Below are 17210 nucleotides of genomic sequence, written 5' to 3' on the forward strand. Positions count from 1 at the left end.
TATATTTTGGGGTGCAATTCCACATATAACCATGGCATGTGTGAGCAATATATCATTTAGTGACAACTTTTTGTAAAAAAAATTTTTTTATTTTTTTTTTGTCATTATTCAATCCCTTAGGACAAAAAAAATAAATATTCAATGGGCTCAACATACCCATCAGCAATTTCCTTGGGGTGTCTACTTTCCAAAATGGGGTCATTTGGGGGGGGATTTGTACTGCCCTGCCATTTTAGCACCTCAAGAAATGAGATCGGCAGTCATAAATTAAAAGCTGTGTAAATTCCAGAAAATGTACTCTAGTTTGTAGACGCTATAACTTTTGCGCAAACCAAAAAATATACGCTTATTGACATTTTTTTTACTAAAGACATGTGGCTGAATAAATTTTGCCCTCAATGTATGACTAAAATTTAGTTTATTCGATTTTTCTTATAACAAAAAGAAGAAAATATCTTTTTTTTTCAAAATTTTCGCTATTTTTCCATTTATATCGCAAAAAAAAAAAAAAATCGCAGAGGCAATCAAATACCATCAAAAGAAAGCTCTATTTGTGGGAAGAAAAGGACGCAAATTTCGTTTGGGTGCAATATTGCATGACCGCGCAATTACCAGTTAAAGCAGCGCAGTGCGAAATTGCAAAAAGACCTCTGGTCCTTAAGGTGTTTATTGGTCCGGAGCTGAAGTGGTTAATGACGATTAAAGTGAAAAAAAAAAAAAGTGAAATATTCCTTTAAATATGGTGCCTGGGGGGTGTCTGTAGTATGCCTGTGAAATGCCACGTGTTTCCCGTGTTTAGAACAGTCCCTGCACAAAATGACATTAAACGGAAATAACACCATTTAAAACTGCTTGCGGTTTTAATGTTATATCTGGTTCCTGCAATATGGTTGAAAATCATTCAGAAAAATGGCATGGGTAGCCCTCCCTGCCCATTACCAGCCTATTTGGGTCTTGTACACATATTAAGGGGAACCCCGTACCCATATTAAAAAAAGGAAATGCGTGTGGCCCCCAGGCCCTATATACTCAGAACAGCAGTATACAGGCGGTGCAAACAAGACAGGGACTGTGTAGGTTTGTTGTGTTAAGTTGAATCTGTTTGTCATTTTCAACCGGTACATTTTTAAAGTGTAGCTCCAGTCAAAAAAAATATCTTTAAGCTTTTTGGAAAACAGGGAAGGGTTATCACCCCTGTATAATTTTGTTTTGTCGTCCATCTTTTTTCATCTCACTTGCTGCTGTCTCCTTGCGTTTGCAAGTAGGAGATGTTTGTAAGTTGGATGTTTGAAAGTAGGGGCCTGCCCTATATTATAGCGGTATGTACTGGGTACAGAGCACGCAGACAGCACGCACTATCTCCTAACACTACTGACTGCAAGCTCTATTATTAACCACTTGTTAGCCCAATGTTTGCATAAAGTGAAAGATGAAGTTATGCTGAGTAAATAGATATCAAACATGTCACTCTTCAAAATTGCACATGCCCGTGGAATGGCGCCAAACGTCGCTACTTAAAAAATCCCCATAGGCGACGCTTTAAATATTTTTTTACTGGTTACATGTTTTGAGTTGCAGAGGAGGTCTAGGACTAGAATTATTGCTCTCGCTCTAACATTCTCAGCGATACCTCACATGTGTGGTACATGCGAGCACATGGGGACATGGGCGCTTTAATTTTTATTTTATTTTTTTATTGTTCATTTTACTTTATTTTAGTTTGACATTTTTTTTCCCAAAAATATATTTTTGATCACTTTTATTCCTATTACAAGAAATGTAAACATCCCTTGTAATAGGAATATGGGATGACAGGTCCTCTTTACAGTGAAATCTGGGGGGTCAATATGACCCCACATCTCACCTCTAGGCTGGGAAGCCTGAAATAAAAAATAAAAAAAAAGATTCTGGCTTTGATCGTACTGGCGAGTTGGTAGAAGCACCGGAGGGCGGTGAGGGGTGGGGGGCGTCTATGGCTGGGTACTTCAGGGTATCACCGAGTATGGCTGGGTATCTCTGAGTATGGCTGGGTATGGCAATTTATGGCAGGGTATTACAGAGTATTGGCGGGGTACTACAGAGTAATAGCAGGGTACTGCAGAGTATTGGGGGTACTGCAGAGTAATGCGGGGTACTGCAGAGTAATGGGGGGTACTGCAGAGTAATGGGGGGGTACTGCAGAGTAATGGGGGGGTACTGCAGAGTAATGGCGGGGTACTGCAGAGTAATGGCGGGGTACTGCAGAGTAATGGGGGTTACTGCAGAGTAATGGGGGGTACTGCAGAGTAATGGGGGGTACTGCAGAGTAATGGGGGGTACTGCAGAGTAATGGCAGGGTACTGCAGAGTAATGGCAGGGTACTGCAGAGTAATGGGGGTTACTGCAGAGTAATGGGGGGTACTGAAGAGTAATGGCAGGGTACTGCAGAGTAATGGCAGGGTACTGCACTGCAGAGTAATGGCAGGGTACTGCACTGCAGAGTAATGGCAGGGTACTGCACTGCAGAGTAATGGCAGGGTACTGCACTGCAGAGTAATGGCAGGGTACTGCACTGCAGAGTAATGGCAGGGTACTGCACTGCAGAGTAATGGCAGGGTACTGCACTGCAGAGTAATGGCGGGGTACTGCACTGCAGAGTAATGGCGGGGTACTGCACTGCAGAGTAATGGCGGGGTACTGCAGAGTAATGGCGGGGTACTGCACTGCAGAGTAATGGCGGGGTACTGCAGAGTAATGGCAGGGTACTGCACTGCAGAGTAATGGCGGGGTACTGCACTGCAGAGTAATGGCGGGGTACTGCACTGCAGAGTAATGGCGGGGTACTGCAGAGTAATGGCGGGGTACTGCAGAGTAATGGCAGGGTACTGCACTGCAGAGTAATGGCGGGGTACTGCACTGCAGAGTAATGGCGGGGTACTGCACTGCAGAGTAATGGCGGGGTACTGCAGAGTAATGGCGGGGTACTGCAGAGTAATGGCGGGGTACTGCAGAGTAATGGCGGGGTACTGCAGAGTATGCACTGGTATTGCAGAGTATTGGCAGGGAATTGAGGGGTTAAATTCGGTGAGCAGCGATGTGGGCACTGCAGATGCAGCCCACATCGCTGCTGACACCGATCTCTTTCCCCTCTGCTGTACCGATCGGTACAGAAAGGGGAGGGAGGAACAGGCGTCATAACATGACGCCGGTTTGTTTCCAAGTGATCACTCCGTCATTTGACGGAGTAATCACGTGGTAAACGGCTGCTATGAGCGGCCGTTTACCGTGATGCGCCGGGTCCATAGGACCCGGCGGTCACGGATGCTCTCGAGTGCGCACACCTCGGGGCACGCGAGAGCAGAATTCTGGGAGGCCGTTAATTAACGGCCTCTCTGAGTTAAACAACCGCCCTGAAGCCGTTAATCGGCAATGGGCAGTTGTTAAGTGGTTAAAGCTAGATCACTAGCTATATAGGTGAGGTGAATATAGTGGTGTATACTGCAGTCAGGGCACAGACAACAACCACTACACAGCAGCAAGATAGGAAATCAGCCAAAAACGATTGGTGTGTACTGTGTTGAAGGTACACAGAACACCCACTGCTTCAGATGCAAAGTAACACACTACAGGAGGCCGCCTTAAAGGCGGCCTTATATAGTGTGGGGCGTGCACTACACAGTCTGAGCTATGATTGGCCACAGGCAGGATGCCTGTGGCCAATCATGGCTCTCCTCGCTGCCGGCGCTGCGATTGGCCAAGCATGCGGGGTCACAGTGCATGCTTGGCCAATCATCGGACAGCAATGCACTGCGCCAACGCAGTGCATTGTGGTCCGCGCGCGCGTCACTCGAATTTTGACGCGAACGGCCAAAACGTTCGGAATTCGCCGAACGCACGAACAGCCAATGTTCGAGTCGAACGTACGTTCGACTCGAACACGAAGCTCATCCCTATAGGAGACCATCTGCACCCTGGGATTTACTGTTAGCCATAGAAGCCACTGCTTCAGTGAGTTCCACAAGTGTAATGGATGCGTTTAATGTCTTACGACCACTCACAGACAGAGCTGGAAGAGGGCACCGGTCTAAAAAGTCCGCCAATTCCATCTCCATGGGAGAGACCTTAGATGTGTACATATCTTCAAAATAGTCTCCAAAAACCGATGCCAACCGATCCAAACCATGTACAATTGCCCCTGTAGGAGTCTGGCATTTTGCCCGTTGTGCCTGAGCTATCATCGCCAGCAGATGTCCTGTATTTTCACCCTCCTTGAAGTACCGCTGTTGCAGAAAAAAATAGTTTTTTTATCTGCAGCAGCGGAAACAGCTTGTTGATATATAGCCTGGGCAGCCAACCAGCTTCGTTCAGATTCTGGTGAGGGCTGAGCAATGTAGTGCTCCTCAGCTTTCCGAGCTTCAGCAGACACCAGAGTCTCCCATTCCCTAGTATTAGACTTAATACCTGATATTTGTTTTATGAGAAGGCCTCAGAGATGCACCTTTAGGGCATCCCAAATAACACCCGGAGCTGCAGTATCCCTATTGCATCTAATAAAGGTGGCAAGAGCCCTAGGCTAGGGATCATTGGCAGGGAACAGTTGGAGCCAGAAGGGTTTGACTTTCCACAATCTCTCCCCAGGGACACCCGGGACGGAAATCGTTGCCCGCAGGGGAGAATGGTCAGAGATGCTTCAAGGGGCATATTCGATCAGAGTAACTTTAGACATGGCCAAAGGGTTGCATAAACAAAAGTAAATACGTGACAATGCTCTATGTGAGGCAGAATAACAGGAATAACACCTCCTATGTGGATATCTGTCCCCCACGCATCTCCCAAGCCAAGCTCACCAATCACCTTTGCAAATGAGGACCTCTGTGGGGTCTGCCAGGTGGTGAGAACTTGTCTAGGAAATTATTAAAGTCCCCCAAAACCCAAATGGGTATATTAGTATACGGAGCCATAAATTGTGCTAAGCAGGTGAGGCTATCTGCGGAGAAGGGCGGAGGGACATAAAGATTGCCTATAATACTCAGCATGCCAGCTAACTTACATACTAGAAAAATGTATCTGCCTTGATCATCCACCCAAGAATATATTAGATCAAAAGAGACATCATTAGAGATTAAGATACTAAACCCTCTGGAAAATGTGGTGTGAGTGAAAATGCACTTGATAAGCAGAGCTTTTCAGTGTAGAGTAGGTAGTGGGTGCGTTTCGTGCAGGCACACCACCGCATGATACGATTTAAGTGTAGGAAAAAGTGCCTGACGTTTTTACCACATCACCCAAGCCACGAAAAATTCCACGAGATAAGATTACAGTCAACCACCATAGGGATATCTTAACAAAACAGTAGACATAGCAGCCCCATAGTGAGTGGCATAAAATAAAATAAAAATACTGCTCTGAGCCAGTCATAGGCCCCATTACGGTACAGGAAGGAGGGCCAGGCAATCGGTAAGCATTCCAAAGAAAGGGGGAAGAAGTTTGGGATTCTGCAAGTCGCAGAATTAGGGAAGCACATAGTCAGAGTAGCTGATTGGAAGGCAGTCACTTCAACGATGCAGTAGGCACACATGTCAGAAAACTTTGCAAGGGTCCAAAGTAGACCAACATAATTCCCAGCAGGGGGCAGGGAGCCAAATAACACAAAATTGACATAGTCCACAAAAACAGATGGGGTCATGTCTCCATGTATGTCTACATGGGAACAGGCAGTTGGGGGGGGGGGAGCCCTATGTCACTTTATCCTGTAGATCCGAAGGGTCTTGCCAGTTGCATGTGGTAGGGAGAAGTACTAAATACACCAACTGTAGGTATACTTATCGCCTTAAAGGGGTACAAGTAATAGAGCAACCTCAATTTTGCAGGCTAGAGCATTGTATAAGAAACATAGTAACGGCGTAATCTTTTCTTGACATACGTAAATGTAGCCCTACTGCGTTACAGGTCAGCAGAGAGATCTGGATAAAAAGAAATCCGGACATTATCCATTTTCATCGCCTCACCCTTGATTCTGGCCTGGTATAGGATAACATCACGATCCTTGAAATTCAGGAGCTTAAACAGAAAAGGCCAAGGAGGTTCCCCGGAGCGCGGAGGTCTCCCAGGAACACGATGTGCCCTCTCAACTGCAAACATGGGAGAAAACACTTCCCGGCCAAAAGTATCCACAAGCCTGCGATCCCTTAAAGAGGGATTCCACCAAAAAAAAAAAAATATATTAAAAGCCAGCAGCTATAAATACTACAGCTGCTGACTTTTAATAAATGGACACTCACCTGTCCCGGGTTCCAGCGATGCCGGCAGCCGAGGCCGATCGATCGCTCGGCTCTCGGCTGCTGCCGCCACCATTCTAGTTGAGGGAATCAGGAAGTGAAGTGAATCGGCTTCACTTCCCGGTTCCCTACTGCGCATGCGCGAGTAGCGCAGCGCAATAGGAATTCTCCGCGCTGTCACTGGGACCCGTGTGTGTCCCAGCAGACAGCGCGGCAGGACAGGAAATGGCGTAGACTCCCACGGGAGTCTATGCCCAGAAGTGGGTGTAAATACCTGTCTTTGACAGGTATCTCCACCCCCCTCCCCCCTGAAAGGTGCCAATTGTGACACCGGAGGGGGGGAGGGATCCGATCAGCGGAGGTTCCACTTTAGGGTGGAACCCCGCTTTAACATCTGCATATCTTGCCTGATCAATGCAACTTCTATTTTCACTCCTTTAAACTCAGCAGTGCGATTAGATAAACTAGTGTTTCAGGAGGTGATTGCAGCAAAGATCTCTCTAAATGTAGGCTCAGGGTCCTGGGCACTGTGATCACTATCAGAGGCCAGGATAGCAGGGGTACTCACTGTGTCCCAGAGGAGCTCAGCAGGGTCACCCAGCCATGCAGGATCATGTTCCAGCTCCGTGGGAGGGTCTTGGGAAACCCCTGTGGGAGTGATCATCTGCTGAGCTGGAGTATCTTTACCCAGTGTCTTTAAAAAATAGGTTTTGAGCTTCTTCTTTAGCCGAGCAGCGCAGCCGGACGCCATCTTGGGCCGCATGGTCGGGGCCCTGTAAGAAGGTCTTTTCCCCGCTTAGCCATGGCTCCGAGAGGTAGGAGAGACACCGGAGGACAGCTGAAGAGGTGGGGAGTGCAAATCCGGTGTGCAGTGGTGGATACGCAGTAACTACAGGAGGATTTCAGGGTAATATGCAGGAGTTCTGGCGGAGATAGCCCTCAGCACGTCCTACTCCATGCACTGCAAGTCACGTCTCCCTCGCAATTCTATTTTTGGTACCCACAAGAAGAGTATGGCCAAAAAAAGCTTTGGCCATACTTAGCTTTTTTTGTAAGCTCCAAAAGAGAAGTAATTAAAGCGGAGGTCCACCCTAAAGTGGACCTTCCGCTCATCGGAACCCTCCCCCCCTCCGGCGCCACAATTGGCACCTTTCAGGGGGGAGGGGGGTGCAGGTACCTGTACAGTACAGGTATCTGCACCCACTTCCGGGATAGCTCTCTGCGGAAAGGGGCGTAGATTAGTGATGTCCAGTTCATGAACGAATCGTTCTTTTGAATCGATTCTTTTCAGTGAACTGATTCGTTTGAAACATTTCACTCTGCACTCAGTAGATAGCAGAGCAGCAGAGCTGGCAGTGGTAATATGATCCTAGAGTGAGAGAGCTCCGCCCCTCCCTGCAACCAATCAGCTGACTCAAAGCACAGTGACACTCAGGAACTGGATACAAACTTAAAACAAGAGCCAGGAGTACACAGTACACCGAGTTAAAGAATCGTACAAGTTACCGAGTTAAAGAATCGTACAAGTTACCGAGTTAGGCCCCTTTCACACATGCGGACGATATGTCCGTATTTCATCCATCCGTTTGCGGATGAAATACGGGTATACATTCATCCCTATGGGATAGCGGGTGTCTGCGGATGAACATCCGCAGACACCCAATTTCGTCCGCCTCCGCTACTGTCCGATTCTGCAGACGGAGGAAAATCCTATTTTTCTATCCGTCTGCAGAGCGGATCGGATGAACATGGACACACGGTCCGTACTCATCCGATCCCCATAGAGGAGAGCGGAGAGCTGACAGGGCGGTCCCCGCACAGTGTGCAGAGACCGCCCTGTCCGCAGCCAGCTCAGCGGGGACAACGGAGCGATCCCTGCTGAGTGAGCGGATCATCACGGGGCGGATCATTACTGATCCGTCCCATGTGAAAGAGGCCTTAAAGAATCAGATCAGTTTTTAGAACACAGTACACTGAAAGAACCATAAGTCACCACCAGTAAAACAATACACTAAACCAATGAGGTAGCAGCAGTGATCAGGTGGTACGGACAGCCTAAGGCCCTTTCACACTTGTGCGACTTGTCCTGCGACTTGAGACTTCAAAGTCCCATGACAAGTCACACCCCATGATTTCCAACGAGTTCAGTTCATATCTGTGTGACTTCAAAGTAGTTTTTGTACTACTTTTGTCCGACTTTGATGCGACTTGTGGCAGAGACCTCAAGATTACACAGACATTGCTTCAAGTCGTGGCAAAAATCATGGCAAAAGCACTTGACTTTCAAGTCGCACAAGTGTGAAAATAGCCTTAATGATTGAATTTTACTACCAGGGGTACTTCGCCCATGGTAGTGGTAGTAAAATCTGATCATCATTCCTGCGCATGCGCTGTAAAGACTATGGGAAAATCTGATGGCTAGCAATGTATTGGCCCATCAGAATGCAGTTCACATGCACAAAAACCCACTTTTCATTTAGGCTCCATTTCCACTTGTGCAACTTGTCCTGCGACTTTGTACTCTATGATTTCCAATGAGTATTATTCGTATCTGTGCGACTTCAAAGTAGCCCCTGCACTACTTTGGTCCCACTTTGATGCAACTTGAGATCCATAGACCTCCGGAATACACAGGCATTGGTTTAAAGTTGCATCAAAATTGCGGCAGAATTGTGCAACTTTCAGGCTGCGTTAGCCTGAAAAGCCTGAAAGTTGCACGATTCTGCCACGACTTGAAGCCATGCCTGTGTATTCTGGAGGTTTATGGACCTCAAGTCACATTACAATGGGACCAAAGTAGTGCAGGGACTACTTTGAAGTCGCTGTGACTTGAAGTCGCACAGATATGAATGGTACTCATTGGAAATCGGGTACTTCTTGTCATGCAACTTTGCAGTCCCAAGTCGCAGGACAAGTTGCACAAGTGGAAACAGAGCCTAAATGAAAAGCAGGGTTTGTGTGCATGTGAACTGCATTCTGGGGCAACTTCACAGTTAACATTGCTATCCATCAAATTTGCGGAAACCTAGGCTCAGGGCCAGTTCACACTGCTGCATAGTGCAAAATCGCATGCGATTTGCACTGCAGTGCAAATCACAGGCGATGTCAGTGCAATGCGATTTCAGCCATACAGATAGTATGGCTGAAATTATATCGCATTCGGACTAAACTCGCAACAGGACCCTTTTTTTGGTCCGCACCAGAATCAGATTGCATGGCACCCATGCGATCCGATTCATGTCCAAACTTACACTTTGCAGTGCGACATGCGAGCTGAAATGGGGGTGTCATTAACATTGTATGACACTCCCCAGCAGTTCGCATATGTCGTTGTGAACTGTCGTGCGAGTCGGGTGCGATGCAGGAATCCGTAGTGGAATCGCAGGGTTCCCGCATCGCACAAGTGTGAACCCAGCCTAACACAGCTGTTTGTGTGTCACCAAAATTCATGACACTGCGCTAAACTGACAATAGAACAATTGTCAATTGACAACAATTGTGCTCTGCGCCGATGAACAAAATCAAAGTAAACGTCCCCAGGACCTGCCAACCTTCTGTGTGAATCAGTCTTCTGATTCTAATCATTTAAGAAGGTTGAATCAGAGCTTCGGTTCACTTGCTTGTTAGTAGACTCACCAAGTGAACCGAAGAACCGAAGAATCGATTCATTGAATCGGTTCATTTCAGTGAGTAGTTCGAAATGAACCGATTCACTTTAAAGATCCGGACTTCCCATCACTTGCGTACATTACACCCCTTTCCGAAAGTCGCCCGCTGCCTGCTGGGAAACACACAGATCCCAGAAGCAGCGGGTCCATTCTAATTGCGCAGCGCGACTCGCGCATGCGCAGTAGGGAACCGGGAAATGAAGCCGAAAGGCTCCACTTCCTGATTCCCATACCCAAGATGGCGGCGGCAGCACCCGAGAGACGATCGAGAGATCGGCTTCGGGTGCCGACATCGCGGGCGCGCTGGACAGGTAAGTGTCACTATTTTAAAAGTCAGCAGCTGCAGTATTTGTAGCTGCTGGCTTTTAAAAAAAAAAAAAACGCGGACTCCCGCTTTAAAAAAACAAAAAAAACATAGCATACATGCTGAGTGCCTCCAGATGCAGAGGGGGGAAATGTAATAGATGTGATGTATTAATACCATCATACCATATATACCGAAAACAACAATTCCACATGATGATATACCTCATTAGATAGAAATATCGTTTGGCAATGTGATCTGCACACACCACATTCTTCTTTTTTACCTACATGTTAATAAAAAAAATTATTATTACACGTATATTCATAAAGAAATCTTTAAACACAGATATAAACCCAGTGTTTGTGTGGCTAAGCAATAAAAGGCACTGGGGGGACATTGACAAGTTCATTGGTGTTTGAGTTATTTATTTAGCACATTCATGAATTAGAGAAATCAACAGAATGGATTGATTTCTATTTAGCCAATGGTAGCTTAGAATCCTATGCTTTAAGCCCCTGTACACACGGTCGGACATTCTGACAACCAAATCCGTTGGATTTTGTCCGACGGATTTTGTCCGAAACTGTTGCATACACACGGTCGGAAAAAGTTGTCGGAAAATCCGATTGTACATAACGTGATGATGTTATTTCATTACTACGGGACTACGTTCAGGCTAGTAGCCAATAGCTTTGGTGTAGGAATTTGATCTGAGCATGCGTGGCACTTTGTCCGTCGGAGTAGGCTACACATGATCGGTGTATGTCGGAAAATTTTACCGGCATGTTGGAAAAGTTGGTCCGTCGGATATTCCGACGGAAACAGTCCGATGGAGACCACACACAGTCGGAATATCCAACAAAACGGTCCGATAGGACACATTCCGTTGGAATCTCCGACCGTGTGTACAAGGGCTAACAGTTTATTTTACTTTAGCACCCCCTTGGTGTACATGGTGTAAATAGGTTAAATGTAAGTAGCTTACTTGACCACTGGGCACTTAAACACTTCCTAACCAGACCAATTTTCAGTTTTTGGTGCTCTCACACTTTGAATGACAATTACTCAGTCATGCAACACTGTACCCAAATTACATTTTTGTCCTTTTTTTCACACAAATAGAGCTTTCTTTTGGTGGTATTTAACCACTTCAATACGGGGCACTTTCACCCCCTTCCTTCCCAGCCCAATTTTCAGCTTTTAGCGCTCTAGCGCTTTCAGTGACAATTGCGCGGTCATGCTACACTGTACCCAAATGAAATTGTTATCATTTTGTTCGCACAAATAGAGCTTTATTTTGGTGTTATTTATTCACGACTCCGTTTTTTTTTTTTGCGATATAAGCGCAAAAAAAGCGGAAATTTGGAAAAAAAACAATATTTTCTTTTTTCTATTTGAAAAGAAATCCAATAAAATCAAATTTTGTCATAAATTTAAGCCAAAATGTATTCTGCTACATGTTTTTGGTAAAAAAAATTCCGTTAAGTGTATAATAATTGGTTTGTGTGATCACGGACATATGTACGCAAATGATCATGTACATATGTGTGCAGGTGATCACGTACATATGTGTGCAGATAATCATTGGGACATGTGATTTTAGTGGGACATATGTGGGGGACATGTTTTTATTATTAGGGACATGTGTTTTTATTATTTGGGGACATGTATGTTTTGGGGACATATGTGGGGACTGTGTTTGTACTGTGTGGCGTGTTGTGTGTTTACACTACACTGATGATCAGTGAGTAAAAAGCTGTAAAAAGCAGCCCATACTCACTGATCATCAGCCGGCTGCAGCGTTCTGCTCTCCTCTCCTCAGCGGTGACTTCCGTGTGAGGAGAGGAGAGCCGATTGCCTAGCAACCGGCTGTTTGTTTACATCACATGACGGCCGTGATTGGACACGGCCGTCATGTGATCAGGAGGGCCAATCACAGAGCCCTCCTGCCGATCTGAGATGTGCCGTGTCCGGGTGACACGAGCACATCGGGATTGCGCCGCTGCGCGGGCACGCGCGCGCGCGATCCCGCTACTCCCGAAGGACGTTCCTGAACGTCCTATCAGGAGTAGACGGCTCCCACCCGGCCGTATATATGCATTGGCCGGGTGGGAAGTGGTTAATCACCGCTGGAGTTTTCATTTTTTGCGCTATTAATCAATAAAAAAATGAAAATTCGGTAAAAAAATAAAAAAAAATCTTTGTTTCTTTTAAAATTTATTGCAGAGTATTGGCGAGTATTGGCAGAGTGTTGCAGAGTATTGGCAGATTATTGCACAGTATGGGCAGAGTATTGCAGACTATTGGCACTGAGCAGCGCTGTGGGCACTTCACATCCAGCCCACAGTGCTGCCGCCATCTCTTCCCCTCTCCCCTCTCACTGTACCGATCGGTACAGAGAGGGGAGGGAGGAACCGGCGTCATGACGTGATGCCGGTTTGTTTACAAGTGATCACTCCATCATTTAGCGGCTCCGGAGTGGACAGGCGATCTCCTGGGACCTGTCACGTGTCCCAGGAGATCGCCTAGAGGGAGGGGCCACCTAAGGCGAAAGGAGGAGTCGCCTTGTCGGTCCCTGGGTGGAAGGATGAAGTGGGACAGGAAATTCCCCTCCTAATGAAGCCCCCACTCCCCCCCAAAAAAATACATGCCAAATGTGGCATGTAAGTGGACGAGGAGTGCTTAAAGAGGAAGTTCCATTTTTGGGTTTTAAGCAAATTTAGTTTGTCTCACAAGAAGCTAAAGTGAGCATGTCTGTAGGGTTCAAGCTCAGGTCAGGCCTCTGTTGCCTCCCCCTGGTTCTGGAAGTTTCCAGAAAGTTTAAGAAGCTAATGGGCGGAGGTACAGAAGCAGGGATCTGTATATTGATATTTGACCAATCCCCAAGCAGTAGGCCTGACATGGTGGTAAGATGTGCCCATAAATATTGAAGAGCCTGGCCAGTCCAGGGTGGTTGCTGGTTTGAGTTCTGAGTTGAGGATTGTGAGGCCTGGAAGGGACCCCGGGGCTGGTGGCTCTGCCTCTGGGCAGTAGCTGAGGAAGGGTGGCCTGAACAGCAGTCTTTGCTAAGCAGCAGGATTTCAAGGAACAGTGTGAGTACCTCTACCTACCAGAGCCAACAAAGGGAGAAAACAGCTGGATGCAATATTTATCTAGCCTCAAAAAAGGGACAGTGTCACAACTTACCTTTATCCCCCTGCTCTGGGATTTACTCATAAAAGCCAAGTGCGCTGGCATTTTCCACTAAGGGGACATAGAGCTCCTACATACAGTTGAGACTTGGCTATTTTTCACTAAGGGGACGTAGAGCTCCTACATACAGTTGAGACTTTTCTATTCTCTACTTAGGGGACATAGAGCTCCTACATACAGTTGAGACTTTTCTATTCTCTACTAAGGGGACATAGAGCTCCTACATACAGTTAAGACTTTGTTATTATCTACTAAGGGGACATACAGCTCCTGCATATAGTTATCTACTAAGGGGGACATAGAGCTTGTGACGGGAGTTTGAGTGGGGGGCTTGTGTAACCCAGCTTACCTTGGGGAGCTCTGGAAACTCCATGTCCAGCTTCCCCAGCCCCTTCTATGTGTAAGTTACCCTGTGTCTATTAGGGACACAGGGTGGCCGAGAACTCTAGGCGAGTCTGTCCTAACCAGATTCACTGTACAACCACACGGGACTCAGCCACTGTGTGGTTTGAGTTGAAAGGAAGGGGTTCATTCACTTGGGACATTAATGTTTGTGAGCAATATCCTTCAAGAAATGTATGAAGATGGACAGTTTCACCTTTCAGACCAGTAGCGGTGCGTCCATAAGGGCGCATGGGCACCGCCCCCTCGCTCCAGCCACCCCCTCTATGACCAATGGATAGATTCATGCATTGTATGAATCTATCCATAACCGCCGCTGCCAACCCCCAATTCAGGCACCGGACGCCTGAATTACAGCAGCGGGGGGTGTTTTTGAAGCACCTGATTAGAGCCATTGGCTCTAATAGGCTTCAAAATAGGTGAACTGCGAGCACCATGCTTGGAGCTCACAGTCCACCAAGGTGTGTTAGAAAAGCGAATGAATATTCACTTTCCTAACACTGAACCGCCTCTCCGCCAATCAGGTTCTCGGGTCTGTGACTCATCACCTGATTGGCTAAAATGACAGGTTTCAGTTTTCAGATTACTACATTGTTTTGAGGTGGGGTGGGGGTTGTTATGTGTTTGCTAAGTGGCTGTATCCCATTGTTCTATTGTTTGTGTCTGTCTTGGGGGCAACCTATTATGGGATGTATTTGTGTTCCTAGCATGTAGACCGGGGGCAGGGAAGAGGGAGTGGGGAATTCCTCCAACAGCCCTTCCTGTTGATAAGACAGTCTACTCAGGAGAGTTTGAATACACCTGTGCGTGTCTCTTATTACTGAATGTAGTTTACCCCACCCTGTGTCATTACGCAAAGAGGGGCGATTGTCCCTGAGTGTATATCTGTTGGTACATGTTTTCTTTCACCCTACATTGAGTTACGGCTAGTGACTGGGTAGGCTAAGGGGTATTGGATCATGCTGGTACCAAAGGAAGCGTATACGGCGGACATAGTCCTGTTGAGGACAGGGGGTCCATGACAGAGCTCCTGTAAGAAGATATTTGCTACTGATCCATCAGGGACCGACATTCCGGAGGGAGTACAATCTAGGATCAATTTTTCTGCAAGTGTACATAGAGAAGTTGTCCTCCAAGTTGTTGCTGAACTCAGTTTGGGCATCCCTTAACCCCATCCAAGTTTATATTCCCCCAATGAATTATAAAAACAAGCCCAAGCACTGGTTTTCTGCCTATGAATGCACGTTGTAAAATACGTGTTGCCTGGCTGTGCAGGATTAGTGGGACCCAAAACCTAGTGGCCCTCTAGGGGGTAGTGCTACATTACAGTATGTTCATATGTATATTATGTTATGTTTACCATTCCCATTTATATTACCTTTCTGTAGGCAGGCGTCGCACAGTACATGGCCACAGTTTGTAATAGCAATCCTGGATGTTTGTCTTCTGGGCTGCAGAAAGCACACATTACACCTCATCAGATCCCCCATTTGTCTTGCATATACACTGAAAGTGAAAAATAAACAATTAGCCATCAGGATAAAACATTGGTAAAAAACAGTCACCGATATCCTAAAGGATGCAGCAGCATAAACATGTGATGTGGTCCTGCAGTCTTCCAATTGTGAAGAAATTCTTCAGGTCTAATGCCCTGTACACACGGTCGGAAATTCCGACGGAAAAGGTCCGATCAGATTATGTTGTCGAAAAATCCGATAGTGTGTGGGCTCTATCGGACTTTTTCTGTCGGATTTTCCGACGCACAAAGTTTGAGAGCAGGATCTAAAATTTTCCGACAACAAAATCCAATCGCATAAATTCCGATCGTGTGTAGACAATTCCAACGGACAAAGTGCCACACATGCTCAGAATAAACTAGGAGACAAAAGCTATTGGCTACTGGCCCGTTTATAGTCCCGACGTACGTGTTTGACGTCACCTCGTTAAGAATGGTCGGATTTTCCCGACAACTTTGTGCGACTGTGTGTAGGCAACACAAGTTTCAGACAAAATCCGTCTGAAAAAAATCAGACGGATTTTGTGGTCGGAATGTCAGACCGTGTGTACAGGGCATTAGACTTATTATCACCTAGGGCAGTGTTTCTCAACTCCAGTCCACAAGGCGCCCCAACAGGTCATGTTTTCAGGATTTCCCTCAAATGAACCAGCTGTGGTAATTACTAAGGCAGTGAAACTGAGCAAATTACCTGTGCAAAATAATGGAGAGCCTGAAAACATGACCTGTTGGGGCACCTTGAGGACTGGAGTTGAGAAACACTGATCAAAGGAACCATCCTATGTCCAAGTAATAACGGGTACACGTTGCCCCCCCCCCCCCCCCATATGGTTAGCTGTTGACACAGAAGACATGCATGAACAACTACTCTGTGGCACACCCCATACTCCACCAGGCTGTAACTTATATAAACAAACAAATAAAACAAGTGGAGGAGCAACAACTAAAACCATTAAAAAAAACAAATAAAAATCTGCAATAAAACTGTAAAACGATCAATCGTAGATCTGTGGTCAATCCATTTTGTTTTATATACACAGTCTATATAACTCTAAGCCCCTGTACACACGGTCGGAGATTTCAACAACCAAATTCGTCGGATTTTCTCAGTTGGATTTTGGCCGAAACTGTTGCATACACACGGTCGGACTAAGTTGTCGAAAAATCCGATCTTTCAGAACGTGATGACGTAGATGGGACTACATTCAGACTAGTAGCCAATAGCTTTGATGTAGGAATTTGATCTAAGCATGCGTGGCACTTGGTCCGATCAAAATTCGCTACACATGATCAGAGTATGTCCGACCGGCCCAGTTGGTCGGGAAACATTTCCAACATGTTGGAAAATTGGGTCCGACGGAATCAGTCTGATGCATACCACACACAGTCGGATTATCCGACCACGCGGTCCGATAGGACACATTCCGACGGATTCTCCGACCGTGTGTACAAGGGCTAAGTCTATGTACGGATGGTGAGAAGGGGTTAAATGTCCAGCGCAAGCAGGGCTGCCATTATATTAGAACAGAAACCATGTTCCAGGGAGCTGCAAAAAAAACAAGGAGAGAGGCGCCTCTGGGTGCAGACGTTTTTAACAAGCTTTAATATACATAAATTAGTCAAAGTCACATTTCAGAAGAAAGTGATAGGCATAAAAGAAAAGACATGGTTATGTCACGGTGGCGATCCTGAGTCCTGGGCCTTGTAGTTCCTCTGTCAAAACAGTCTGGTCAGAGAGGTGTCCGCCGTTAAGATGGTTATGCTGGCTCCGGAAGACAAACTCGAGGTGAGGCGCAGGGAACAGCAGGCTGCAGGGGATGACGTCACCAGTAGTGGACTTGTTTCTTGAGTAGGTGCGCTGCGGTGTA

At 46.5% G+C, this 17210-nt stretch overlaps 1 protein-coding gene across 2 annotated transcripts in view; it reads right to left on the bottom strand.

The window, feature by feature from the left end:
- Positions 1-17210, bottom strand: part of LOC143964516 (putative E3 SUMO-protein ligase RNF212) — a 75832-nt gene that overhangs the window by 49615 nt on the left and 9007 nt on the right. Inside the window, exons 2-3 of one of the 2 annotated variants that reach the window (XM_077474290.1) lie at positions 15205-15332; positions 10454-10515 (exon numbers count right to left, since the gene is read on the bottom strand). In XM_077474290.1, the coding sequence (XP_077330416.1) occupies positions 10454-10515; positions 15205-15316 (174 nt within the window). In that variant the 5' untranslated portion in view covers positions 15317-15332. The remainder of the gene's footprint in view (positions 1-10453; positions 10516-15204; positions 15333-17210) is intronic. The other variant, XM_077474291.1, reaches the window with a different exon arrangement.

Source organism: Lithobates pipiens, unplaced genomic scaffold, assembly GCF_037356315.1.
Source record: "Lithobates pipiens isolate NorthernLeopardFrog02 unplaced genomic scaffold, aLitPip1_a1.2 Scaffold_8, whole genome shotgun sequence".
Lineage (NCBI taxonomy): Eukaryota > Metazoa > Chordata > Amphibia > Anura > Ranidae > Lithobates > Lithobates pipiens.